Source organism: Brienomyrus brachyistius, chromosome 15 (assembly GCF_023856365.1).
Source record: "Brienomyrus brachyistius isolate T26 chromosome 15, BBRACH_0.4, whole genome shotgun sequence".
Classification (NCBI taxonomy): domain Eukaryota; kingdom Metazoa; phylum Chordata; class Actinopteri; order Osteoglossiformes; family Mormyridae; genus Brienomyrus; species Brienomyrus brachyistius.
In genome coordinates this window covers 1,486,922-1,512,780 of record NC_064547.1, presented here as the reverse complement: position 1 = coordinate 1,512,780, position 25,859 = coordinate 1,486,922, and the positions used below count along the sequence as shown (strand labels likewise).

At 44.1% G+C, this 25,859-nt stretch overlaps 3 protein-coding genes across 5 annotated transcripts; 1 reads left to right on the top strand and 2 right to left on the bottom strand.

Moving 5' to 3' along the window:
- The first annotated feature begins 381 nt into the window (after positions 1-381).
- gtpbp3 (GTP binding protein 3, mitochondrial) lies at positions 382-8,172 on the top strand. 3 transcript variants are annotated; one of them, XM_048977381.1, is made up of 10 exons: positions 382-608; positions 773-927; positions 1,126-1,212; positions 1,748-1,950; positions 2,126-2,212; positions 4,655-4,727; positions 5,987-6,130; positions 6,745-6,910; positions 7,471-7,782; positions 7,866-8,172. In XM_048977381.1, exons 1-10 carry the CDS (start codon positions 550-552, stop codon positions 8,095-8,097), a joined length of 1,518 nt encoding a protein of 505 aa, XP_048833338.1. In that variant the 5' UTR covers positions 382-549; the 3' UTR covers positions 8,098-8,172. The 3 variants fall into 3 exon arrangements, with proteins under 3 accessions (XP_048833338.1, XP_048833336.1, XP_048833337.1); XM_048977379.1 differs by having other exon boundaries at positions 773-1,020; XM_048977380.1 differs by lacking the exon at positions 2,126-2,212 and having other exon boundaries at positions 773-1,020.
- Positions 8,173-12,569: 4,397 nt separating this feature from the next.
- plvapb (plasmalemma vesicle associated protein b) lies at positions 12,570-17,293 on the bottom strand. The gene is made up of 3 exons (XM_048977513.1): positions 16,246-17,293; positions 15,980-16,058; positions 12,570-15,825 (listed from the first exon to the last, which is right to left on the bottom strand). Exons 1-3 carry the CDS (start codon positions 16,546-16,548, stop codon positions 15,179-15,181), a joined length of 1,029 nt encoding a protein of 342 aa, XP_048833470.1. The 5' UTR covers positions 16,549-17,293; the 3' UTR covers positions 12,570-15,178.
- Positions 17,294-20,295: 3,002 nt separating this feature from the next.
- Positions 20,296-25,610, bottom strand: babam1 (BRISC and BRCA1 A complex member 1). The gene is made up of 8 exons (XM_048976446.1): positions 24,796-25,610; positions 24,365-24,423; positions 24,133-24,253; positions 22,443-22,521; positions 22,284-22,308; positions 22,018-22,147; positions 21,344-21,430; positions 20,296-20,898 (listed from the first exon to the last, which is right to left on the bottom strand). Exons 1-8 carry the CDS (start codon positions 25,159-25,161, stop codon positions 20,698-20,700), a joined length of 1,068 nt encoding a protein of 355 aa, XP_048832403.1. The 5' UTR covers positions 25,162-25,610; the 3' UTR covers positions 20,296-20,697.
- Between the last annotated feature and the right edge of the window lie 249 nt (positions 25,611-25,859).

Sequence of the window (25,859 nt, the reverse complement as noted above, 5' to 3'; positions counted from 1 at the left end):
GCGACTTACATAAGTAAATAAGTTAATTGAAGTTGCTAAATTGCCCGTAGGTGTGCATGTGTTGTTCCCTACTCGGTTGTTCTCTGCCTCGTGCCCATTGCTTTGGGGATATTAACTTTATATTCTGAAAATTTGTACTATATCTCTGGTACAGGAAAACATACTCCAAACTTCAACTTTTTTAATTCTGTCATTGAATTTAGACCATCGATAAGTAAATAATACGTAAATGTTTACGGAATGATTCTGGGTATAAACTGATTTGTCACACGGAACCATTACGATAGCCCACAAAACGGAGGGTTTTGATATTGATTGAAGGAAGACAGACCAATAAGATCTACGAATATTGCATGACACAAATGAACTTAACCAATCAGAAAATTCTTTGCTAGGAGGCGTGAGAGTACGCCATTTATTTTGAGTGGTTAAGCATGCAAAGAAAAGCGAATATTATTTGTTTTATTTAACTGTTTTGTAGGTAGTATGGATATCGTGTTTTGAAACACCCATGGCTTTTAAAGATAGATAGCGGTTTTGTGTAATGAAATGTTTTTAAATTCTATAGCGGTTTGGAGAATGTCTTCATTCATTAGAAAGGGATTCAGGTTAGTTAATACAAATAATTACTAACGTATCTTTATTGTTGCTTTTGGCTAGTCATTCCTGAATTAACAATGAGTACATGTCCATTTAATATTTTCCCTGTAATGCATTTTATGGAACTTTATGATCTTGAAGCAATCCACTTTTTCTCTTTTTTTCTGAACAGATTTAATTTAACGAATAATTTGTGCTGCAAAGCGGTACATGATGCTGACACCATTTTTGCCCTGTCGTCTGGACACGGAAGGTGCGGCGTGGCAGTGGTGCGGGTCAGTGGCCCTGCTTCTGCTTTGCTTCTCCGAAGCATGGCTGGTCCACGAGGTTTGCCTCCCTCAAGGACTGCGGTCCTCCGAAACATCACCGACCCCCGTTCCCAGGAGCTACTCGACCGGGGACTCGTACTGTGGTTCCCAGGTCCGATGTCGTGGGAGGGGCACTTATAAGGTCTTCGTGGATGTAAAGTAACACACACGTTCAGAAAACCGTGCTGTAGCAACATTTCAATGTACCCGGTTTCAGGACCTCGCAGTTTCACTGGAGAAGACAGCGCAGAGTTCCACTTACATGGGGGTCCTGCTGTCATCACTGGGGTTTTACAAGCCCTCGGTAAGAGATGAACATCTAAAATGTAATATAATATAAATTAGTAGAAAAGCTTCGCCCTTTAAAAAGCACACAATTTCTTTACTTGCCATTGGGGCTCCTCTTTAAATAGCATCGGTTGCCAAGTGAACATAATTTTTCCGTTAGTTGCCATGCTGTTCATACATTTGACTGCTAGAGGGCACTAGAGTACAAGTCAATTTGAAACGTCCCTTATACTGAGATTTAAAAGGCATTAATGGAGTTATTAAAGCACGAAATATACTATTAATAATTAAGTTATCTAAATTTATACTGCAGTTATTACTCATAATTCCTGCTCATAGACAGATTATTAGTGTTTTTTAGTAAAATGTCATATATTAGTGTGTGATTGTTCAAAAGCTAAAGTATGTAGTGGAATTTAAACTCGGTAAGTTCACCGGCCCATTGTATCGCTCCTGTCTCTCTCCCATCAGTGCGGTAGAAAGGTCGCCTGATAAGATGGCTTCCTACCCCCGGGGTGAGTCTTATTCTAAACACAGGGCCTCCATCTTAGGTAATGTTCCAGGTGTACGTCCGGCAGAGGCCGGGGAGTTCACCAGACGGGCCTTCCACGCTGGCAAGCTGGATCTGACAGAGGTCGAGGGCTTGGGGGACCTGATCCATGCAGAGACGGAGGCTCAGCGCAGGCAGGCCCTGCGGCAGATGGAGGGAGACCTGAGTCGGCTCTATCAGGGCTGGAGCCAGCGCCTGGCCAGGGTACCTTTCGCTTATTCTTTATTTAAATTAGCCTGTCGCAAGGATTTGGGCTGCTAATCCCCTCTGGCAATCTTAACTTTAATGAAATATGGCACATGAATTACACATACTGTACGTTCTATGGCCCAGAAATGTTTTTTGTTTATTCTTAACAGAAACTCTCTTTGAGATACAGGGCCTTTTCTACGCAGCGGCTGGAAAAAACACAATTCAGGATGTTTTCTTATGGGCTGTGACTCACTGTTTCAGCCGTATGGCTCAGGTACGGCTCGTCGGAAAGCTCACGGATTTTTGCACGTGCACAAGTGCTGCTTGAGTATAAAGAGTTGGCTTGTTATTCGGTTTCCTTCACAGGATGAAAACCTTCCTTTTTTTAAATTCTGTTTTTAACCTGTGGGTGATTTTTTTTCTTCCCACTTAATAGGAATAGTATATGATACTTGATAGCAAGGGTGCTAATTTGTATATTTACTATGTTACCTTGTTATTTTAGAGTGTTTTCTTTCTCAGTGTAAAAAAGTACAATGTAGCCTCTGTGTAAAAGACTATACCATCTTGGTTAGTGTAAGTACAGTCACTGTATTATGTTCGTACTGTGCCGAAATCGCTGCATTTCTCAGAATGTATCTCTGAAATGCATGACTGAAATTCACTATAAAAACTCCAAGACATTTTTTTTTACCTTGAAGGGCATTTTTTTGAAGAAGACTTTCTGACCATTTCCTCAAGCCATATCTGATCCATGTAGCTGTAATATTTAAAAAGTTGCAGCTCGTAAGAAAACATCTTTTGTTTTTGCTCCCCCTGTGTAACAGAGGCGCTATATCTCAATGGGAGTGAAAAAAAGAAACATTTCTGCTCTCCGGAAGGCATCTGTGATTCACTCACCAGGTTTAATCAAGATCAAAAATGAAAGAAACTTTTTCGGAAATTAATTAAAATGGAATCACCCTGATGTAATATTTTATGTAAAATTTCTTTTATACCATAGCTTATATACAGAATTGTTTTGATTTAAATATACAGTCACAACATGCTGTACATTTCATCACTGCACGGTTAATGATCAGTGTGTTGTAATTGGGATCAGTGTGACCCCGTTTGTGAACAGTGATGCAGTGATGCTTAAACTGTGCACCAGTGAGCTTCTCCTGGCCAACAAGTCCTGATTCTCATCTTATCATTTTGAAAAGGGGTTAAGGTATGGTATAGAGCATCATGACATGATCTGCTTCAGGCAAAGAAGCATTCTGTATCCATATATCAGTATAACACTTTTTATAGCTGAAGGTTTTTTTCCCAAACTTATAAATTTTCTGTGCTGTTAAAATTAAGTCAAGGCTACAATGAATGTTGACTATCTATTATTAAAGCTGTGTGATATTTTTTTCCATAAAACACCAGAAATCCACTATAAAGACCTTTAAATTGTGTTAAAGCAGTCTTGGTATTAAAAACGCAGTTGCTTATTTTATGCTTAATACTTTATATCTTTATACTTGTGATATTCTGGAACATTGCAGTTTGTTCTGCTCTGCTCTGTGTGTTTGCCTTTACACAGCATAACCTCTGTCTTTGGCTGCTGTTGGATTTGTTGTTATGGTGGTGATGGAGAAGCTGTGTCTGGATCCCTCAGAAGTCTGGGAATGTTTACCAAGTCTGCAGTTTCTTAGAGATTCTTTTCTTAATAATTTGAGGCTGCGCTAATGGACGAAAGTCTGAAATTGTTGTTAGCCACATGGTTTAGGAGTACGTTTCACTTCAAGAAGGCCGTTTCATTTCAAAACCTGCTTTGAGTCACTAATTATAGCAAAACCGAATGGTAGACCATTGGTGTATCTTGGTGCTGGTTCCTCTGTAATTCCTGGTCTTTTAAACTTCCATTTCATCGTTCTGAGCATTGTTTATGTCTGGTACGGTTCCTGAACTGGGTGTAAACGACAACTATTCATCATAATTGGGAGACAGGTCAAGCCTGTCATTCTTTGTGCTGCGATTCCGATTTACGTAAATGCCCGTTTGACATCACCTTTTACCGGAGACTCGCGAAGAAAGTACCTAAGCTCAGCTTTCCTGAGGAAATCTTTCCTGGAGAAACTGTCGGTTTCACTTGTCTCTCTTTCCATCTCATGAAACTTAGGTGGAACACTGGCCTGGCTGAAAACAGAGACTAACCCTTATCTGTAAATCACTCACGTTGTTTGTAATTGTGCCCAAAGAAATAGCCTCTTTACCTTGTGTTTTTGAACACAATGCAAAATCCATTCACTTTTTACTTGTGTAACCTTAGATACTGCATTTCCGCTTGGTTGTTGTAAGAAATTAATTTCATGCTAATAAGTTAGCATTGTCTGTCTTTCATATTTTTACATTAACTAAACTAATTGACACTTTATTGATCCCCTGTAGGGAAATTATCTTTACGCCTCCCTCAACTTGCTCTTTGTGGAGTAAGTTGACCGCGAAGGGCTGCCACCCGTAGCGGCGCCCAGGGAGCTGGGGGTTAAGGGTCTTGCTCAAGGACCCGCAGACGTGCTGAGGCTGGGTTCGAACCTGCGACCTTCTGATTACTAGGCTTAGCCCAGTGAGCCACACGCTGCCCCGCATGATGTGGTAGATAGACATTTAATAGGCAACAGTGTCCGATTCCCCCCAATTTGTGCTCTTGATTGTAAACTGCCTTTGTATTTTTCTTTTTCCATAGTCTTTGGCTCACATGGAAGCCTTCATTGACTTCAGTGAGGATGAACTTATTGAAGAAGGTGTCTTAAATGAAGGTCAGTTCATGTCAGCCGGGGAAAAATACAATGCAGTAAAAATAGCATTGAGGGAGAGCTGTGCAGCTTTTTGTATTTTTTCCTGTTCGCATGGTCATGAATAAGTGACGGGGTCTTTAAGCGAGAAACAGGGACCAAACTGCTGAAAAGATGGTTTCCTTGAGGATGTGATGAGAAAAGTCCACGCTGACCCAGAAGGCCTTGGTCACCTCTGAAGCGAGCAGTACGGCCTGGACGCAGATTTCATTGTTTTCAGCATCCTTACTGGGGGCTGAACCTTACACTCCTTTTTCCACATTCTTTGCAGTTCACTAATACATTGTGAAGAGAACAATATCCCACAAACGAGGCTATTTTTGCAGAATGAATGAGCTGACAGAAAATACTGTTTGTCTGGGCTGGTCCATCTCTAGACAATCCTGAGCAAATTGTTTAATCATTTGTTCTGCTTCTGCATTTGTTACACATTTGTAACTTTACAAAAGTACCTTTTTTTGCCATAAAAACGTTTTTTTCTTTTTTCCTGTGCTGTTGTCTAAGTGTAGCATTATATTCGAGGCAAAAGCAGCTGCAGTTCTTCAAGAAAAGACGGTCTTTAGCAAAAGCTATTATGTTGATCAGTACATAATCGCATTGAGAAAATGCACATCATACATGATCAGATTATTCTGGTTGGATCTAGATTGCCTGTAATATTTGGATACTGATGATAATCTGTCTGTATATAACAGTGAATAAAGAGTCTGTACTGAATGTCCATGTCGACATTGTTGCAGTTGTTGTCAATAGCTCAGCTAGTCATGGTGCAGACCGTGGTTCTGTAGGTCGGATTCCCACCGTGTTCGAAGCCCCTAACTTTGGTTTAGCATGGCTTCAGTCTATCAGCAGAGCACAGGAAACCAGCTGGGATTCATTCCCTTGCAGCACACTGTACACCAGCATTGTTAAGTCTGGAAATCACATGCTGTGGCTCTCTGCCTCCTGGTAGGCAAACCCGTGTGTGCTGACTGTGCCAGTTTCCGGAAGGTTGTGGGATTAAATCCCATTAATGCTAACCATATCACTGGGGCCCTTCAGCAAGGTGGTTGAACCTGCTCTCTGTCCCCAAGGGGTCTTCACTGGTACACAGCAAAAGCGAGTAAATATGTAGATGTAAATGATATTGAGTTGGAGTGGATTAAGAAAACTTTGAATGAGGAAGTGAATAATGGACGGTTTGGTTACAATAATGTGTAACTCAAGCCCATCCACCCTGCCAGTGGACCTCTCTGTCCTGCAGCTCCAAAGCGAAATCGAGGGGCACCTGCAGGACGGACGGCGGGCAGAGCGGCTCCGCAGCGGCGTCCAGGCGGTGATCGCCGGAGTCACCAACGCGGGCAAGAGCAGCTTCCTGAACCTGCTCTGTAAGACTCAGACACAGTGATATAGATCTGCCTGGGGAATGAGTTCCAGATTTCAGATTTGGTGACAGTTTGATCAGTAGTGTCCACTTAAAACCATAAAATCTTCGTTTAAAAAATCACCCATTAAGGCCTAGCTTCTGTCCTGTAACTTCTTGGCTACCTGCTTTACTATTGTGTAACATAAGAAGGACTTCTTATAAAAATGATGGATGTGTGTCTGGCTTTTAGTCATTTTAGTCACGAGATATACAGTGACTTCTTCATGTTCGTGGTTTCGGTTATTTGCAAGTTCGCTTTGAACTCTTCAACAGGAACCTGCATGACCGAGCGAGAACATGCAGAACCCACACATGCAGAGCAGAGGGGGATGTTCCTTCATGCAGACCCCGCTTAGGCAACTGGGTGGGGCAGTGCCCCCCCTGCCGCCCCCTCACAAACTCTGCCCATACTGGCATAGGCTCCAGGATCACTGAAATCCTCTGTTCATGGAACATGGGAAGATGAATGATATCCAGTTATATTTAACATGGATAGGTTACTGAACCAACATTGCCCAGAGTTTGAAAAGGTGATATAAGGTTGCTATAACAGTATGACTCGTCCTCCGTATTCAGGTCAGCGCCCAGCCGCCATCGTGTCCCCCACAGCCGGTACCACCAGGGATGTAGTGGAAACCTCACTGAACATCGGGGGGTTTCCTGTGGTACTCAGTGACACCGCTGGACTCAGAGACACAGTGGACAGTGTGGAGATGGAAGGGGTCCGTAGGGCTAAGGAGAGGTATGACAGAACCGTGTCAGTGTATGTGGTTTCACTCAGCTCAGTGTGGTCATGTAGGCACAGATGTTACTCTGATGGTAAATGACCTGTAGGTGAAATGATTCCATTGCTCTTGAAAACGAATAACGTGGGGAGTTCAAGGAGCCTGGTGTGATGGTAGGAGGTTTAATTATTTCCGAGAGACAATTGGTCTCTAGCTTAAACATTGTATTCTATTTGAACTGGGAAGTCGGGATTTCCACATTCCTAGTAAGACTTTTCAACTGGAACGCCCTCTGAAGTCAGAATTCAGATTAGAAAAGTTGGAGGAACCTCCGCAAATGTAAGTGAAAGAAGGTAAAAGCCATTTAAACTGGGGTACCTTAAATTCAACGAATTATCCGGCTAAGCAAGAAATCCTCTGTTTTGAAACAGGACATTGCTAAATGGCTTTCTCGTTTGTTGGTTAACTCGGGTATGATGGCATTCCCAACTCCAACTGCTGACCTCCGGGCTAAATGGAACACTGCGTTATATGCTTCAGCAAGATGGAGATGATGCTGTCCTCCTGTGTTCCTCAGGGTGCAGCTGGCTGATGTGACGCTAGTGGTTGTGGATTCGACCCAGCTTCCCCAGAACTACGAGGGCGTACAAATCTTCCTCACTAACCACCTCAGGTCCATACTTCCTAATGGGGATGACTGGATTGCTTCTCTGCAGAGATGCCTCCTGGTCCTCAACAAAAAAGATCTACTCAGCAAGGAAGCCGTGGACAGTTTGCAGAAATCCATCAGTCAGGCAGAGGACTTGCCTCCAGCCAGTCTCTTATCATGCCTGACCGGAGATGGTCTAGATCATCTTTTGGACCTTTTGCAGGATCGAATGAGAACTTTGTAAGTATCGCCCTTCATGATTGTATTTGATATGTCTGTGCGTGTGTTTGTGGTTTTGACTGCTGTACTTTTGTTAAACGCAGGTGTGGAGATCCCCTTGTCGGTTCTGTAAGTTTAACCCAAGCTCGACACCGCTGTCACTTGCAGCAGTGTGTGAGGGCTCTGTCTCTGTACCACACCTATCGCAACATGGACTTGGCTTTAGCGGCTGAAAGTCTCCGCTTGGCCCTCACCAGTGTGGGCAGGATCACAGGGAAGGTGGGAGTTGAGCAAATTCTCGACATGATCTTCAGAGATTTCTGCATAGGGAAGTAGCCATGAACACAGTCCATGTAGATGTATGGGGCGAAATATATAATGGTGTTTGACCAATAAAATTAATTTAATGAATCCTTCTGTGCACTCCCATGTCGTTCTTGTGGCTTGAATTAGTGGTTATATTCACCTCCATGTTGACTGTTGAACTGCATGTTCGTAAAGGGTTAGAGACCCACGTTGGCATTAAGTAATTGCTCATTATTAGGTGACATCTAGTCATTATTAACGTCTAGTACATTTAAAAATACATTTCTTGGGCCATCATCCAGAAAAATGAAACGGAAAATGTAATTTTCTTCCACCTTTATTTACATATTGTAAGCACTCTAGAAATAAATCAAAGTTGATGCATGCACAGCCCCTAAGGTAGCACTTTATAGAAGCACATTTTGTTTGAATTGCTGCCCTAAGTCATTCTGGGTAAGTATCGAGCAGCACAGACCCAGACATAAGAATATTCTCCGTTCCTCTAACGCCGTCTGCTTTGACAGATTTCCAGAGTCACCACAGGATGCTGACCTTCCCATTCTTTCATTCTGCAGCACTGTTGCTTCAGTAGTGTGTGATGGGTCATCGGCCCACCGGAAGGTGAAGTCCTGCCGCTGATCAGCCAGTGGACGGCTTGTTTTTCTTAGAACAGCTGTGTCTCATACCATCCAGCTTTCCTCCCATCTTCGTGCAGTGATCCACTGCCCTGTGAAGGAAGTTCCCTGTTTGTGAAGGAAGTTCCCTGTATCAGTGGTGGTTTCTGCTTGAGGTGCCATGCTCAGTTTTCACCAGATACAACTGGGGGCCCGAAATGGCCATTTAGTTTGATTGGACCCAAACCCTTTTCCTGCGTGGCCCCAGAAAGCCACGTCCTGCCCTTGTTCCGCGTGGCCCCAGCAAGACATGGCTTTCTGGGGCCACGTCTTGCTTTACTTGCACTGGATAAGCCTCAGCATGAGCTACGTTGACTGGTTTTTATACCATATCTCTGTCTTTTCAGAACCAGAGGCATGGGAACTCTTAAAAATGTTCCTGTGTTTTGTAATTTCATGTGATAAAATTTAAGAAAACGGGGAACGAATCTTCAGAAAATTTGATTTGTCTGGCTGAAGCATCAAAGGTAGAGTTATTATGGGCTGTTTTCTTTGATAGCAACCTTGCCACCAGTCCTGTTTTGACAATAAAACATACAACTTGTCTCAATGCCAATGAGAAAAAATAAACACAAACTGCATTTGATCAAATAATCAATGAAGCATATTACAGTTCAACCTGGCAGTAGAAATGGCCATAAAATGGTACAATCGGGTAATAACAGGAGGAATGGGAATGATACAAACAAATATAAGATCTCATCAGGACCACGTGGCCAGGAAACTTATTCTAGGACAGGAATGAGGGCCAGCATGTCCTCACAAGGGCACCTGTGGGTGTCCTACCTCAAAGGCTGGGAAGATGATTTTTTTCTCCAGTCTGTGCATGTCCTTGCCTTACCAGCAGATCTGCTTTACCTCCCTGATTATTTCTGCTCACTGACCAGTGCACACCGCTGCCCCACAACTGCTGCACTTTTGGTCTGGTGTGTATAATCTGGAAAATACTGTAATAGTTAAAACACACTGAATTCCACATGTGTAATTTTGCTATAGATAATTTAGATGGTCCCTTCTAAGAGAGCTGAGCATGGTGCAATATCAAATTATAGTTACCGGGTTGCATGACCATGCAAAATTAGCATTTTCTAAGGAATAGAAGCTAGCTGTGAAATGTATTGTTCAAAAGGTCAAGAACAAACATAAATAAAGAAAAATTTGATACTACTTATATTTCTTATGGGGTTGCATTGGTTAGAGGGACACAGTCAGTCAAGGCAGAAAAGATTGAAAAATATGAAAAATACAAGAGAGGATCTTTGGTCTGTGAGCGACGTTCTCAATGATGTCACTTCCTGTGTGTCATGTGTTTTCCTCTTCCTTTGCCAGGATAAATAGGTTTCAGTAACCAGCTCCTCCTTCGACAACATCAGTGCATAATTACAACAGACCAAGAGCTTGTGAGCAGTGAGGGGGGGCATCTGGTCCATCATTTCTAAGTGCCTCTCTTTTGAGCTCCTCTCTGCCCCTTTCCCGTCACCCATGATGACCGACTTAGCAAACCACAACAATCACCTTTATTTAACGATTTAATAAGGTAATGATGAAAAGAATGTTGACAATTACAAGAAACCCACATCAATCCATCCATATATGCAAAACTATACAATACAGAACCATACGAGAAATAGATTCTACACATTTTAACTATTATATTTGACATACAAGTCTGTTATCAGAAAGGTGGGCATTTTGGGAGGTACATGGACAAATTTTGAAATTGCATTTTTGTAGATGTATTTCTATTTTTTAAGACATAAAGCCGTGGAAAAAATGAAGACACCGCCTATATTTTTAAACATTTGCATCTTTAAATCTTGGTTTAGTCATAGTTCTACTGGCAGAAGACAGCAGTACACAAGAACAAGGTGAAGCAGGAGACACTGGGAGTGACCAGAAACCAGCCTGGTAAAGGGTGGAAGCAACTTTCTAATACCAGAGATGACCGTTAACTTACCCGACATTTTCTCATTAATCGTACGATGACGACAAGTAACCTTCCAAAGGAATGGGAAACGGTGCCTGTATCACTGGTGTAACAAGCAAGCAAGTGAAAAGTCACTAAAGAACTGCAGCTTCTTCAAGGTAGCCTGTGGATTTTTCCCTGGTTAGTCGTCATCTGGCTTTCACATACATTTTTTAGGGCAACCTGATATAAGGCAAGGCATTGATAGAAGCACAGTCTGCAATTATTGGAGTTGTTTCGATATTAAACAGTGTTGCAGTAATAATAATAATAATACTACTTTAAAATTTATTCCATTTCTATTCACAGGTGTCAGCTGTCAAAGTTTGCTAGGATGCCACTCCACAAAGCATCTTAGAATTGTATTGTCTTGTTTCACTAGTTCCCTATAATGCATAGATTTTCCAGTATAGAAAATAGTGTGTAAAACATTTCTAATATGGCCAATAATTATTATTCAGGGAGAGTATGATTTTCCAACCAACACCCCTTGGGTTATTATTTTTATGAATAATATGAATGTGTTGACATTTAGCCTGCATATAAATGTTGTTTATTATGTGTAAATAAAGGCAAAAAGTAGGTGGTACATTGGATTGTCGGACTCAGTACAACAAATTTTGCTGAAGGGTGTGTAGACTATATGCCTTGTAACATATCTTAATATCATCAGATTGAGCCAATTTTTAATTCTGTTATTGGACAATAGAATAAGGATTAATCATGTGGAATCACATGGGTCTGCTGTTCCCTGTCTGGGATTTTTGGCTCTGATTGTGACCGGGGTAATATACTGCAGGGACGTGGGTGTGGTGTTACATGCGTTTAAGGGTTATTTAAAAAACATCTGTGGGTGAAGCGGCTTCGCTGCCTTATAGGTTAGCGGGGTGAAGCCTGAGGTGTGGTGACGCACAGTGGAAACACGGTCAGTGTGAGAGTATTTCCCGAAGAGGGGCCCGTTAGTCTGATTGTTGCTTGCTGAGAGAATGACGCTCGGTCCCTGAGCGCTGCTTCTTATCCCGGAATGTTTCCTCACGCTTTCTTCCAAGCAGGAAGATGATGTTAAACAAATGATGAGCAGCACACTGGTCTGGCGGCCATCAAGGTTCGGCACTGCCTCCCCTACTCTGATTAAACATCGTGAGCCCAGCTCAGGGCTGAAGGCTGTCTATCTGCCACATACTGCTCCCATAGGGCAAATAAATGATACATTCTTTATTTGCCATTTGCACCAGTACCGGTACATTGGAGCTCTTCTCTTTGCCTCTCCCATCTTGCTCTCCATAGCTTGGGGGTCACAACACAGTTAAGCCAACGTGTGGCTCCCCTGGAGCCGGGATTAGGGGCCTCGTTCTGGGTGCCACGGACATGTGCCTGTTCTGCTGAGACTGGGGCTCAAACCAGCAATCTTCTGATCGCTGGCTTTAATCCGCTTTTATCCAAAGCAATATTCATTTATGAGCGAGGTGGATCATGCAGTTGCTGGAGCAGTTGAGGGTTAAAGGCCTCTGCTCAGCCTGGGATTTGAACTGATAACCATCCCATCGCAAGCTAGACACAGCCCCAAAAACAGACAAGTCACGACGATTTAACAAAGATTGGTTTCGGTCCATTGACCTCTGCTACTCTGCTACACAGTTTTCAAACAAATCAATAGCAAGCAAAATATATCGAAAATGGTAAAAAGGAAAAAAAGCATTAATGTAGAGGGGGAATTTCTAATTCAGTCAGTGTATATTTAAGTCATTCTAAAGAGGGGTGAGTATGTGAGGGGTGATAATAAATCCTTTGGCGTGTGGGAGCAAGAAATCACCTGCGTCTGATCACTAGGCTTGTGCGAGGAAATCACAGGAACCAAGTGCTTTTATTTCTTTATTTTTATTAAACATGAGACATGGATTCTATTTATTAATACAACTTCATTTATTTCACATATGACTGTAATTCAGTAAAGAGAAAAATAAAGAGCTTGTACATGATGTAATGAAGCACGAAGCGAAGCTCTGCAGATATTCATATTGCCATTCTGCTACATACCGTATTGCTGATTTAGTAATGAGGGTAAATGAGATTAACAATTAATGAAAAGCAATTAAAGTAAATTAGTAAAGAATTAGTCTGCAAATACAACAGAAAAGATTGACAGTACATTCAACAAATCTAAGAATAACATATAAAGACTCCATCTTCCATGCATAAATGGCCGATTCGTAATAGTAAAATCAAAGGACTGTTACATGCGCAGTACGGTTTTCAGAACTGTACTGCCGTGAATAAACCCAAAATTCATATTTCTGCAGTTCATATTTCAGCACAGAATAAATCAATGTTCAAACTGTTCTGAGCATTAAAACTAGGTCACTAAGCCATTAGTAAAAATGAAATAATGAGTGAATAGAAATAGGAAGGAGTGAATAAAGTACAGCATGTGTAATGTTTATAAGTTAGATGAGATCAGAAATAAAACAATTCTTACTTCATAAAAAAGTATGTGAGTAGATGTTGTTCCAGATATGCATGACAATAAAAACTGCATCATTTTTATGTCATAAAACTCAAAGATATCCAGCGAGAGCCTCTTAAACTTGCCTGCCATTAGACTTCTGACTTCTGAAATACACTGAGTTTTGCAGTGGAGAATCTTTCATTCCAGAGAATGTGTAATGTGGCTGCTACACATTTTCAAGATAAGCTTGATTTCCACAAAGTTGAAATGAGAAAATTACAGAGCAGATCATGAATTTTTACATGTATTTTTATCAGATTTGGCGACTTTTTTTTCCTCAAAAAAGCAACCAGCGACAAATGTGGTGACTGGACGAATATAACTAACTTTCTGAGTGATCATTTGCATGTCAATATAGGCAAAATCACAGTACAGCTGTCTCTTTTTATTTATGTGTATCGTGATTTTTGTCAGATAGCATCTCAGTTTTATAAAATCAGAATTTCTAGCAGCAGCTTGAAAATGGGGTGGAAGGTCTTTGCTGGTTAACGTCGTCTTAATCAGCTGCGTTTCAGTCACTATTTCATATTTGTTCCATTATCTGACAACAGAAACAGAAAAACTTTAAATGATTTGTCTCTATTAAAGCACAGTATATGTGAGCAGAGAGAGTAGCCAAAAAGCAAACAGATTTGAATGGCTGACTGACACTAGGCAGAATACAAATACTATGTGACAACAAGATGTCACCAATTTGCTAATTGGCGTATGACGTCATTTCATGACTTTCCGAGCAGACTTTAGCTACTTTTCATTCAAAGTAGTTGGCAACACTGGATATGGACCAAAAACCAAACATCCACAGGTGACACATTCCAAGACCTACCACAGATTACCGGTGTTTATATCCATCCATCCATCCATCCATCCATTTTCTGCAGCTTACCCGTGGTCGGGCCGTGCGCAGCAGTCTAAGCAGGGATACCCAGACCTTCCTCTTACCCACAAATCTATCTGTCGATGTCCCGCTCCCTACTTCATCCCCCAACAGGAGAGGGCAAATCACCCTTTTCTAGGCTAGAACCATGGCCTCAGATTGGAGGTGCTGATCTACATGCCGGCCGCCTCACTCAGCTGAAAACTGCCTCAGCGCGTGCTGCAAGTCACAATGCGAAGGCGCAAACCGGGCCACATCATCTGCAAAGAGCGAAGACACAATCCCCAGATCCCCTGACCAGAACCTCTCAAGCCCTAGGCTATGGCTAGAAATTCTGTCCATAAATGTTATGAACAAAATCGGTGACAAAGAGCAGCCTTGGTGGAGTCCAGCACCCATCAAAAACGAGTCAGACTTACTACCGGCAATCTGAACCAAACTCTCGCTGTTTATACAGGGAGCTGATGGCCCACAACAATGGACCCCGTACCCCCCACAGGACCCCCCAAGGGACATGGTCACATGCCTTTTCCAAGAACACAAAACACATGTAGACTGGCTGGGCAAATTCCATCAAACCCTCCAGTATCCTTGTGAGCTGGTCCAGTGGTCTGCGAACAGGATGGACCCCACATTGTCCCTCCTGGTTCTGAGGTTCATTGGATGGACCCTCCTCTCCAGTACCCTGTCCTAGACCTTCTCAACCTCAACTGTATAAAAATCTATGATGATCTATGACATACTGAAGGTATAAGACACCATGCGAAGGTACTGATCTGTCGTGAATGATTACAGTTTTTCACTCTTTTACACAAAAAAAAACTAAATGGATTCAAACTGTTACAAGTAAAAAAAATCGATTGAAGAACATTAAAAGCTTCAAATAATATTTCAAGGCAGCAAAATTTACTCTGTAATAACTAGCTATTCGATTTACAGAAAATTATTCATTTTAATTGTGTTATGCATCCACAGAAATGTTTTTGTATGCATGTAATGTGATGCCTCTTTTACCTTTAACAGTAATCTTACCTTGGTGAGATATATATACAGAACTTATATACACACACAGACACGTATACAAGCAACTAGACATTGTCTGGGGGAATATTAATCATGTCCGTTAACTTGAGCTTGGAATCCAGTAAGTGCATTGCTCTTTCTGGCCTGCCCTGCTCCGGAGTCTCCATCTTCTGTAACTGCCTCTTTACTCTAGAACCATGGTTCTGCGGCACTGGGCTGCGCTCCTCTGTGTCGCTGGAGCGTTTGCGGCTACACTGTTCCATCAGGTGCTTGTTTTCCATCATCAGCTTGCTGCGGTGCTCCTGGATCTCAGATACCTTCCCCCCAACACTATCGAGATAATTCTGGAACTTGTCCTCCATGTCTTTGGAGAAGTTGGTGCAGGTGGAGCGAATCTGGTCAATTTTTGCCTGCTGTTTGTCGAAAGTGAGATAGAAAGTGTTGTGTCGGAACAAGTTTTCGATCCTTAATAAGAATGTTTTGGTAACATCCTGGATGCCCTTCAAGGGTGTTGCAAAGTCCTCCTTGCAGATTTTACTGTATAATTGTAATGTTTCCTCCATATTTGTCTTATCCACCTGCAATTTGTCTCGAACCCTGGCAATCACATCCATCTTACTTTTGAGATCTTGCACTGTTTGGGTGAAGTTGATTTTTACTTGTTTCATCATAATTTCAAGCTGTTGGTTCTTGCTCCTCAGACCAATATCAGCTGAGAGAAGGGAAAAATTATTTCTTGCAACACTGTTTTCATAAAAAAATATTTTTATTAAATTTAAAAAGTAGCTTTTGAAAAATTCTTTAAAATTAGAAAGACTATATATATTTTTTTAATTCCGGTCTGTTTGCTATAGTATAATACTTACGATTAGGGATGTTGATCGGTGGAGACAGGATCGGACATTTGGGTGCGGGACATCGCTCGCATTTTCTTTCACACTGATGCTTTTAATATAAACACACAAAGAAGATGGATATGTGGGGTCATTTGATCGTTGGTTAAAAAAACACGTAAGCTATTCATTTTTAATTGTTAGGTCAAATTATTAGTGGTGTTCCGTATTAATTATAGTATTTGCATGATGAAATTGTTTAAGCCAGTACTTCTTTGCATTGCAGAACATATACTTGCCTTCTCCGTGATTGCCTTTTGGAGGGTCTCGTTCAGGGTTTTTGCTTGTTGCTTGAGTACATAGTTCTGTGCGCTGACATACCGAAAACTCTCCTCTAGGTCTTGAGCTCTTTTCTCCTCCGCTGACTGCTTTGGTTGCCCGTATATCAAGAACAGCACCAGGCTGGCGATGATGAGCGATTGAATCAGTGAAGAGAATAAAAAGATTATCCTGACGTAGTAACCGCAGCTCTTGCCTTTAGATTTGGGATTGTCCTTGATCTCTAACCCAAATGCTGATCGCGAAAAGCTACTGTTGTACATCTTCACCTCCAGTTCAGAGCTGAGTACCGTCGCATAAACTTCACTGAATGAATAAGTGTTTAACTCTATCTCAACTTTACAATGAGCACCGGACAGGAGTAGCCAACTAAATCAGCTTCTCTCTGCAAAAAAGGGGATTCTTTCAGTGTTCTTTATAAGTGCGGCTGACCATCCATTGCTGGTCCTTGCAGAACTTAGCCGTCTCTGCAGCAGTCCTTATCTGACAGACTGCAGCCTTGTGTTCTTGTTTTGGTAGCCAGACACCAAGAGGCTCAAATAGTGAGTAGGTACTTCGACCGCTGTGGCCATCTGCTGGCGGCACGTGAATCCTTCCACGTTAGTGTGAAGTTAAATTACACGGGAGCCACCCCAAGTGGCGCAATCAGACTGCAAACTATTTCCCCCAAATAACTCATCATCTCATCATTAGTCTTGGGTCAGCGGCATTCTAGGTGTCACATCTGGTTTTGTCCTGCCTTAACAGACGTGTTTTCGACTGAGATTGAGAGTGCAATGCTCATAGCCATCGCACAGCGCTTTATAGTCTAGGGATATAATTAAACGTTTTATTTCTTTGCAGTTGAAAACTGCATTTCTGCCGTGAGCACCCGTCTTCTGCCAGGATTATCATGCAGCCCTATAACAAACAAGAAAGCCTTACTATCCGAAGCCCAGGAACTGCTTGAGTTTGTGTATATATCAAAGAAATGTGATTCCGCTTCTACAGTGAGGAGCACCTGCATTGTATCTTTCAAATTATGAGCAAACATCAATTCATTATGTGACTGTGGTAATTGATTCATACACAGGCTCAGCGGCCAGCGCCCCCACCCATACACAGCATCAGATGTGATTTCCTTTTGTTGGGAAGCCTTTCTGCACCCCCCCCCCCCCCCCCCACCGTGGTACTGAGCTGTCATTTTTTCACTCGTTGCCTTCCTGTTAGCACTAACAAATATGGTAATTCTCTTCGTACCTCTACCATTACCAGCCTGTTTTTAGCAACAAAATGGTTGCTGACTGCATGTTTTTTCCATGTAAACATCAGTGACTGCAGTGGCTGTTTCTGATATACTGGCACCAAAAAATATGCAATGTTTAAAATCACTTCGATCACGTCTTAGTCAATAAAACACATTGCCGCATAGTAACTGGATGTCTTGATCCTGTCTGTGTGCTGTATGTCTGTTAATATACCTAATAGAGAAAATTCCTCAGGAATATCAAATGAATTGGTAAGCAGTTTATGTTTCCATTTTCAAACATGTGAATTTATAAGACCGGTTGCTTTGACAATTCTTTTTTTTTATTTTGTTTGGAGAGTTTTTAAATTCTGTGAAATGTTTTGAAAGAGTCTTGTGTAAATGGTAACTCACATAGCAACCGATTCTGGGCCAGATCCACCTGCATCTCCTTAAATCTGGGTGCCAGGACATTTAGGCAGGAGAGACTGCACCAAAATCTGTCCAGAGTTCTGAATGATTACATTTGGTCTGTATGCACTCTGAAGATCCGGCATCCACCTGACCATACACATACCATCAGTCACTTACCAGATCTGGAACGCATCCACCTGACCATACACATACCATCAGTCACTTACCAGATCTGGAACGCATCCACCTGACCATACACATACCATCGGTCACTTACCAGATCCGGAACACATTCGCCTGACCATATACGAACAATCAGTCACTTACCAGATCCGGAACGCATTCGCCTGACCATACGCATACCATCAGTCACTTACCAGATCCGGAACGCATTCGCCTGACCATATACGAACAATCAGTCACCAGATCCGGAACGCATTCGCCTGACCATATACGTACCATCAGTCACTTTCCAGATCTGGAACGCATTCACCTGACCATATACGAACAATCAGTCACTTACCAGATCCGGAACGCATTCACCTGACCATATACGTACCATCAGTCACTTTCCAGATCTGGAACGCATTCACCTGACCATATACGTACCATCAGTCACTTTCCAGATCTGGAATGCATTCACCTGACCATATACGAACAATCAGTCACTTACCAGATCCGGAACGCATTCGCCTGACTATATACGTACCATCAGTCACTTTCCAGATCTGGAATGCATTCACCTGACCATATACGAACAATCAGTCACTTACCAGATCCGGAACGCATTCGCCTGACTATATACGTACCATCAGTCACTTTCCAGATCTAGAACGCATTCACCTGACCATATACGAACAATCAGTCACTTTCCAGATCTGGAACGCATTCACCTGACCATATACGAACAATCAGTCACTTACCAGATCCGGAACGCATTCACCTGACCATATACGTACCATCAGTCACTTTCCAGATCTGGAACGCATTCACCTGACCATATACGAACAATCAGTCACTTACCAGATCCGGAACGCATTCGCCTGACTATATACGTACCATCAGTCACTTTCCAGATCTAGAACGCATTCACCTGACCATATACGAACAATCAGTCACTTACCAGATCCGGAACGCATTCGCCTGACTATATACGTACCATCAGTCACTTACCAGATCTGGAACGCATTCGCCTGACCATATAAGTACAATCAGTCAGTTACCAGATCCGGAACGCATTCGCCTGACTATATATGTACCATCAGTCAGTTACCAGATCCGGCACGCATTCACCTGACTATATACGTACCATCAGTCACTTAAAAGATCTGGAACGCATTCGCCTGACTATATATATGTACCTTTTTGCTTTTGCTGTCACTTCGACCGGCAGAGCTTTATAATGAGGCCTTAAGGGACAGTGGATGGATGGGTGGCGTGACACCCAGAGTGTCCGTTCCTAGCATCATTCTTGCAATCGGCAGATCGCAGCTTCGAACCTCACTCAGTGCAGTTTCTGTCATTACTGTCGCTTCGACAGTCTGAGTCAAATGCAGTGCCCTCTGGCAGTAGTGGGGCTTGAACCAGCGACCAATTAAACAACTTCACTATAAACACAAGCACAGAAAGTCATTTGGCCCTTTTCACCAAAATATTACATACCTTTTAACTTGAACACAAGAATACTTAAAAGAGTAAAAAGGCATGACGTCTGCTGGCGTGTTATAAAGACCAGGGAAGAGGTCGGGACAACTTATAGATGTTTATGACAGAGCTTCTGCAAATGAAGCTATGGCAGGCGAGATGCCACTCAGACACTACAAAATCCGGCAGGTTTTATCCCAAAGCCTCCAGCATTCATCAGCCTGCCACAGGGACATTAACAACTTGTTATTCAGCTGAATGCGAACATACAGCCATAATCCCTGCAGCATGACCCGTTTTACACGCATCACTCTGCAAACGTGGCACTATTGCCAGCAATAAGACGGCTGTCAGCGTATGAAACGCATGGCGGCGCAGTGTGTTGTGGTGAGAACACAGCTGTAAGCAGTGGCTGAAACACTCACTGTTTACTGCCAAGACATTCATAAATGTGCAGTGCGCATGAGAACTATTAAACCAGGAATCACTACTTTGTGAAAATCAACAATAAAACTACCATTATAAATTTACATCCCCATCAAAAGAAAACCTCCATTTCATATTTGTGCACTTACTGGTTACTTTACAAAAAAACCAAACAGTAGGTGCACAAATCCAAAATCCAAATTTTTTTGCGCCAGAAACTTTGACGTAATTTTCTTGTAACTGCAAGATGGTTCTTTTTTAACTTCAAAACATATTTTCAAAAGAAGAGCCACAGACACCATCCATTCAAATCTTTACTATACAAGATGTACGATGGGTTGACTTTAATGAATTCTTGCGCACTAAGAACTACGTGCAATTCATAAGGGAAAGATTGTATCCCTGTTTTGTCAAAGACATTTACAGGTAGTTTAAACCTGTAGAATTCATTTCTTGAACAATAAAAAAGTTCAAATGTGACATTAAAAAAGAAAAATCAACGTACATTTCAGAGACTAAGATATATAAACACATATTACAAATCAACTCGGGGCCAAATGAGAATCATCTCCACTGACCGTCTTCGGGGAATTAGAGGTTAGATAACCTCAAAGGATTCTTTAAATGCTTTCGATGTAATGTAAATCGTTGTCACGGCAATTAGCTGATGCAGAGGGAAACCTAAAAAGGCTGGACATGCAGCTCAGACAGTGGCCTCCATTTCCTGAGGGTCCCCTCCCTCCAGCAGACTGTAGGAGGCGTGGCTTTGAAAAGGCCTCTGCAGGGGGTGGGCCAGAAGCTTGGCCATGCAGTTGTGCAGCTCGATGGCGGGGGCGCTCAGAGACACCTCAAAACGGTAGCACATGCCTTTGGAGTCCAGGTTCCCAAATGAAGCATAAATGTCCTGAAAGAAATGATAGGAGAATTAGCCTGTCCAGAGAGCACCATTCTGACGATGTGTTCTGCAGGGAATCCAGACAGTAAGGAATAGCAGACTATTTACAAGCATAACAATTCTGAAACGCAACATTAAGGGGGGGGATAATTGTAATATTTTCAAATAAAATCATTTAGTCTTTATTCCCTGTCATAATAGCATCAACTGGCACGACGCTGAAGAGTGTCCTACAGCTCCGGGCTTCTCCGCATCAGCCTTTACAGTCTCAGCTGAGCTGAAATCTCCCTTTCCACCCTACACGTCACTCGGTAATATAAAGGGATGAAGAAAGGAAGGACAGCAGACACAGCGACATAAACGTCTGCCCTCGGCTGCGAGTGCCTCTTCCGCATCTCGTGGACTTGGGCAGACTCACTTCCGAAGGTCCATCCGCGGCGGCTCGACCACCTACCTTCCAGCTGCTTTCATCTCCATGCTCCTCAGCTCCATTGTGCAGATAAATCACATCAAAAAAGAAGTAAGGCGACTGCAGCATCTTCTGTGGGCAGTGAGGACACACAGTATCAGCATGTGGAACCTTAACTAAGACATACCTACATGCTACATTTATTTACTCATACTCGTATTTACTCATTTTGTTCAAAGTGATATGCAAGTGAGGCAAACAGCACATCTAGCAGCTGCATGGTGCTGGAGTCGACTAAGCCCAAGTGCGGCTAGGCTGATCTGATGAATGTTACAAATGTAAGCAATATTGGAGCAAGAGTAATGCAGCATCATACAAAGCAAGAACCTAATAAGACAACTACCCAATTCAGCAGACAAAAGTGTAACACTAAGGGAACAAAGTGATGTCGGCTAGTAGAGGGGGTCCTGTAACTGATGGGTTTTGAGGCGTTTCTTGAAGGTAGAGTAGAAATATGACAAGGTGCGATTCAGCATTTCACCATTGGTTGGAATGAGCTTTGGCACCAAGGAGAATATTCAGTGGAAACATGACAGACCACATAAAGGATATCACTGCTCATTACAGTGGGTTAACAAGCACCGAAACATCAATGAACGCAGATCTTGCTGGCAACAGCGAAGAGCGGACGAGCAGCGGACGAGCAGCGGACCACTCACCCTGACAGCCTCGGAGGGATTGAAATGTAGCTGTCCTGCATGGCGGCTGTAAATAAGGAGCGTCCGCACCACGAAGGGAGGGGGGATGGTCTGGACATTCTCCATCAACGGCAGCTCCATCTTATGCAGGCTGTGGATACAGACCGAGACGGAGGTGGGGGGGGGGAGGGGTGGCAGAACAGATCAGACAGGAGAGTGATGGAGGGGAAAAATGCAATATTCAGATATAAACTGTTATTCTTGAGTGAGAAATACAGACGACTTACATAACATTCAGGAGATCCTCAAGATCTGGCAAATTATATCAAGGAGTGAACTATAACTGCAGCGAGGGTGTCCATTGTCACAGTTCCTCCCTCCCCAGAAAGCAGCAAAAGTGGGGGGGGGGTGGGGGAGGAATTTGCAGACAAGTTACCAAAGGATACTGAAGGAATCACAGGCGTTCGTCTCCAGGTCATAGAGGCAGCTGCATAGCTCTCGGGGGTCCGAGGTGAAGCCGGACAGCTGAAACACACCAGTGAATAAACACGGCTAAAGGGAACGCTCGTAAAGACTAATCATCAATTAGCACACAAACACTGACACATTATTTCCTCACTACAGGGTTCTAGTGTGTCTGGACCCCCCCAGGATGCTTAAGGCAGGAGGCACAGTGGGCAGGAGGTCAATCCACCACAGGACAGGGGTGCTCATGCATGCACATGAAATCAGAGCTGAGTCACTGATTCACCAAGCTACACTTACATTTATTCATCCAGTTGATCCTTTTTCCCAAAGCTTGGGTTACACAGCAGGGTCAGTCAGCATCCCTGGGGGGTTATGAGCCTGCTGTGTCAGCCAGCATCCCGGGGGGGGTGTTATAAGCCTGCTGTGTCAGCCAGCATCCCCTGGGGGGGTTATGAGCCTGCTGTGTCAGCCAGCATCCCTGGGGGGGGGGGGTTTATGAGCCTGCTGTGTCAGCCAGCATCCCTGGGGGGGGGGGGGGTTTATGAGCCTGCTGTGTCAGCCAGCATCCCCTGGGGGGGGGGGTTATGAGCCTGCTGTGTCAGCCAGCATCCCTGGGGGGGGGGGGGGTTATGAGCCTGCTGTGTCAGCCAGCATCCCCGGGGGTTATGAGCCTGCTGTGTCAGCCAGCATCCCCGGGGGTTATGAGCCTGCCGTGTCAGCCAGCATCCCCGGGGGTTATGAGCCTGCTGTGTCAGCCAGGGCTATGAGCCTGCTGTCAGCCAGCATCCCCTGGGGGGGGGGGGGGGGTTATGAGCCTGCTGTGTCAGCCAGCATCCCTGGGGGGGGGGGGTTTATGAGCCTGCTGTGTCAGCCAGCATCCCTGGTGGGGGGGGGGGTTATGAGCCTGCTGTCAGCCAGCATCCCCTGGGGGGGGGGTTATGAGCCTGCTGTGTCAGCCAGCATCCCTGGTGGGGGGGGGTGTTATAAGCCTGCTGTGTCAGCCAGCATCCCCTGGGGGGGTTATGAGCCTGCTGTGTCAGCCAGCATCCCCTGGGGGGTTATGAGCCTGCTGTGTCAGCCAGCATCCCCTGGGGGGGGGGTTATGAGCCTGCTGTGTCAGCCAGCATCCCCTGGGGGGGGGGTTATGAGCCTGCTGTGTCAGCCAGCATCCCCGGGGGGGGGGGGGGGGGGGTTATGAGCCTGCTGTGTCAGCCAGCATCCCCTGGGGGGGGTTATGAGCCTGCTGTGTCAGCCAGCATCCCCTGGGGGGGGGGGGGGGGTTATGAGCCTGCTGTGTCAGCCAGCATCCCCGGGGGTTATGAGCCTGCGGTGTCAGCCAGCATCCCCGGGGGTTATGAGCCTGCTGTGTCAGCCAGCATCCCCGGGGGTTATGAGCCTGCCGTGTCAGCCAACATCCCCGGGGGTTAAGAGCCTGCTGTGTCAGCCAGGGCTATGAGCTTGCTGTGTCAGTCAGCATTCCTGGGGGCTATGAGCCTTACTCACGGGGACCAGTAACTTCCACACGTTGACACACTAACCGACATGCTTCCCAATTTAACTGCACATCTTTGAGGGGACCTGAAGGAAACCTGCACAACAGTGTGGAACCCTAATCTGGAGGTGTGCCGTGACAGTGCAGCCCCCAGAACTGCCAGAGCTCCAACTCACCCACAAGGCATCATCGTTGACAACAACAAGGGCGAACTCATGGCGCTTGTCGATCCGGTGCTTTGTCCTAACAAACATCTCAATCATCTTCTGTGACACGTTGAGAGCATTCGTCTTCGATCTGTTTTGGATGCACAGCAGAAAAAAAATATGAAGATCCAACAGCTGAACAATAAACTGCATCTTAAATACTAATGTCAAATATGCTGAAGGCTGAGGTCTTGGACGTTACCCATTGAACGACTCCAGCTTCTGCAAGGACATCTCCTCTGACAGATCCAGGCATATTATCTGGACAGGACAACCAGGAAAAGACCAAAATGCATATTAAGCTGAAGCAATTCAGTTACCTAACAGGGCTGCCAGCTCTCACGCATCTGTGCAACAGTCACACTTGCACTGTCATGCTCATGCAAGAAATCTTACAGCAAACCTATATTATTACATTATAAGCCTAAAAATTAGCTACATCAAAAATACCGGGGTAGCTTGCAAACCATACTGACTATTTACAAGGTAATAAATCTGTTACATACGTGTAAATGTTTGCAGATTTGTCTCAAATTGAAAATCTCATTCCAGCCAGCTAGCCAAAGTTGGCCACTTTTACCTAAATGTTATTTATAAGCCTCGGCTGCCCCTTAATCGCGGCGCACACTGTACCACTTTCTCCGGGCAGTTGACTCGCGGCGCCCTCAGCTGCACGTCCGCGGCCGGGGGCAGGGGGGGCGCCGGGGACGCCTGTGCCGGCTTCGGCCTGTCCTTCACAGCGGAGGCAGCGGTGCAGATGGCAGGGGCGACGGCCGCGGGGGCTGCGGTGTTGGTGGTGGAGCTGGGAGGGCTGTCGCTGCTGGAGGCCTCCCCTTCGCCCTCACTGCGGCTGCCCACGGCAGGCTGCGGGGCGCTGCTGCTGCTGCTGGTGGTGCTGATGCTGCGATCCTCGGCCCCCTCCGGATTGGAGCGCGTCCGCGGCCTTGGCTCCGCCGGCCGCTCCTCTCCGTCAGCCTGGCCTGGCTCCGACGTCTCCATGTCACCCGAAATAGTTGCAATACAGGCAGTTCTGAGCTCTGACTCGAGGCTGCTCCTAAAGACGCTATGACACTTCGCCTCCGTTCCTTGTCCGTTAGTAATGAAAGCTCCGATTAGCAGTTATATTACATAATATTGTCATTAATGTTTAAACGTGAGCTAACCTGGGGTTTAAACCAGCAATCTAACGACTGACATTAATACGGAAGCAAAACCGCGCTGGGAATGCAAAGAGCTGTTTAACCAGCGACACGCGAAATACTGAACAATACAAATGAGAACCGCGCCGCTTCGAAAATATTTCCTACATGACTAGTCAATATTAAAGAACCGCATTAAACGCTGTCGCTGGCGATGCAGACGCTTTGATAAAACCAAAACACCCAGCTAGCTAACTGCTTTATGTATGAAGCCATCTTCTTACCCGGAAAGCCGGCTACGAGCCGGAAGTGGCGTCACTCTGGTAGTTGTAGTTCTTTACGAAAACCGCTCCAGGTATTTGTACGTTCACGTGTATTATGTAATTCCATATGTGATGTTGTGCACTGTGAATGTCGAAAAATATTATACAGTAATTCCACATGAAATTCCACATAAAATACAAAAGTAAATTAAACTGGATGTACCTTACTAAACACTTTATACAACACACAGTATTAAGGTATTCAGTTATTATTATTAATTTTACATTCATCATA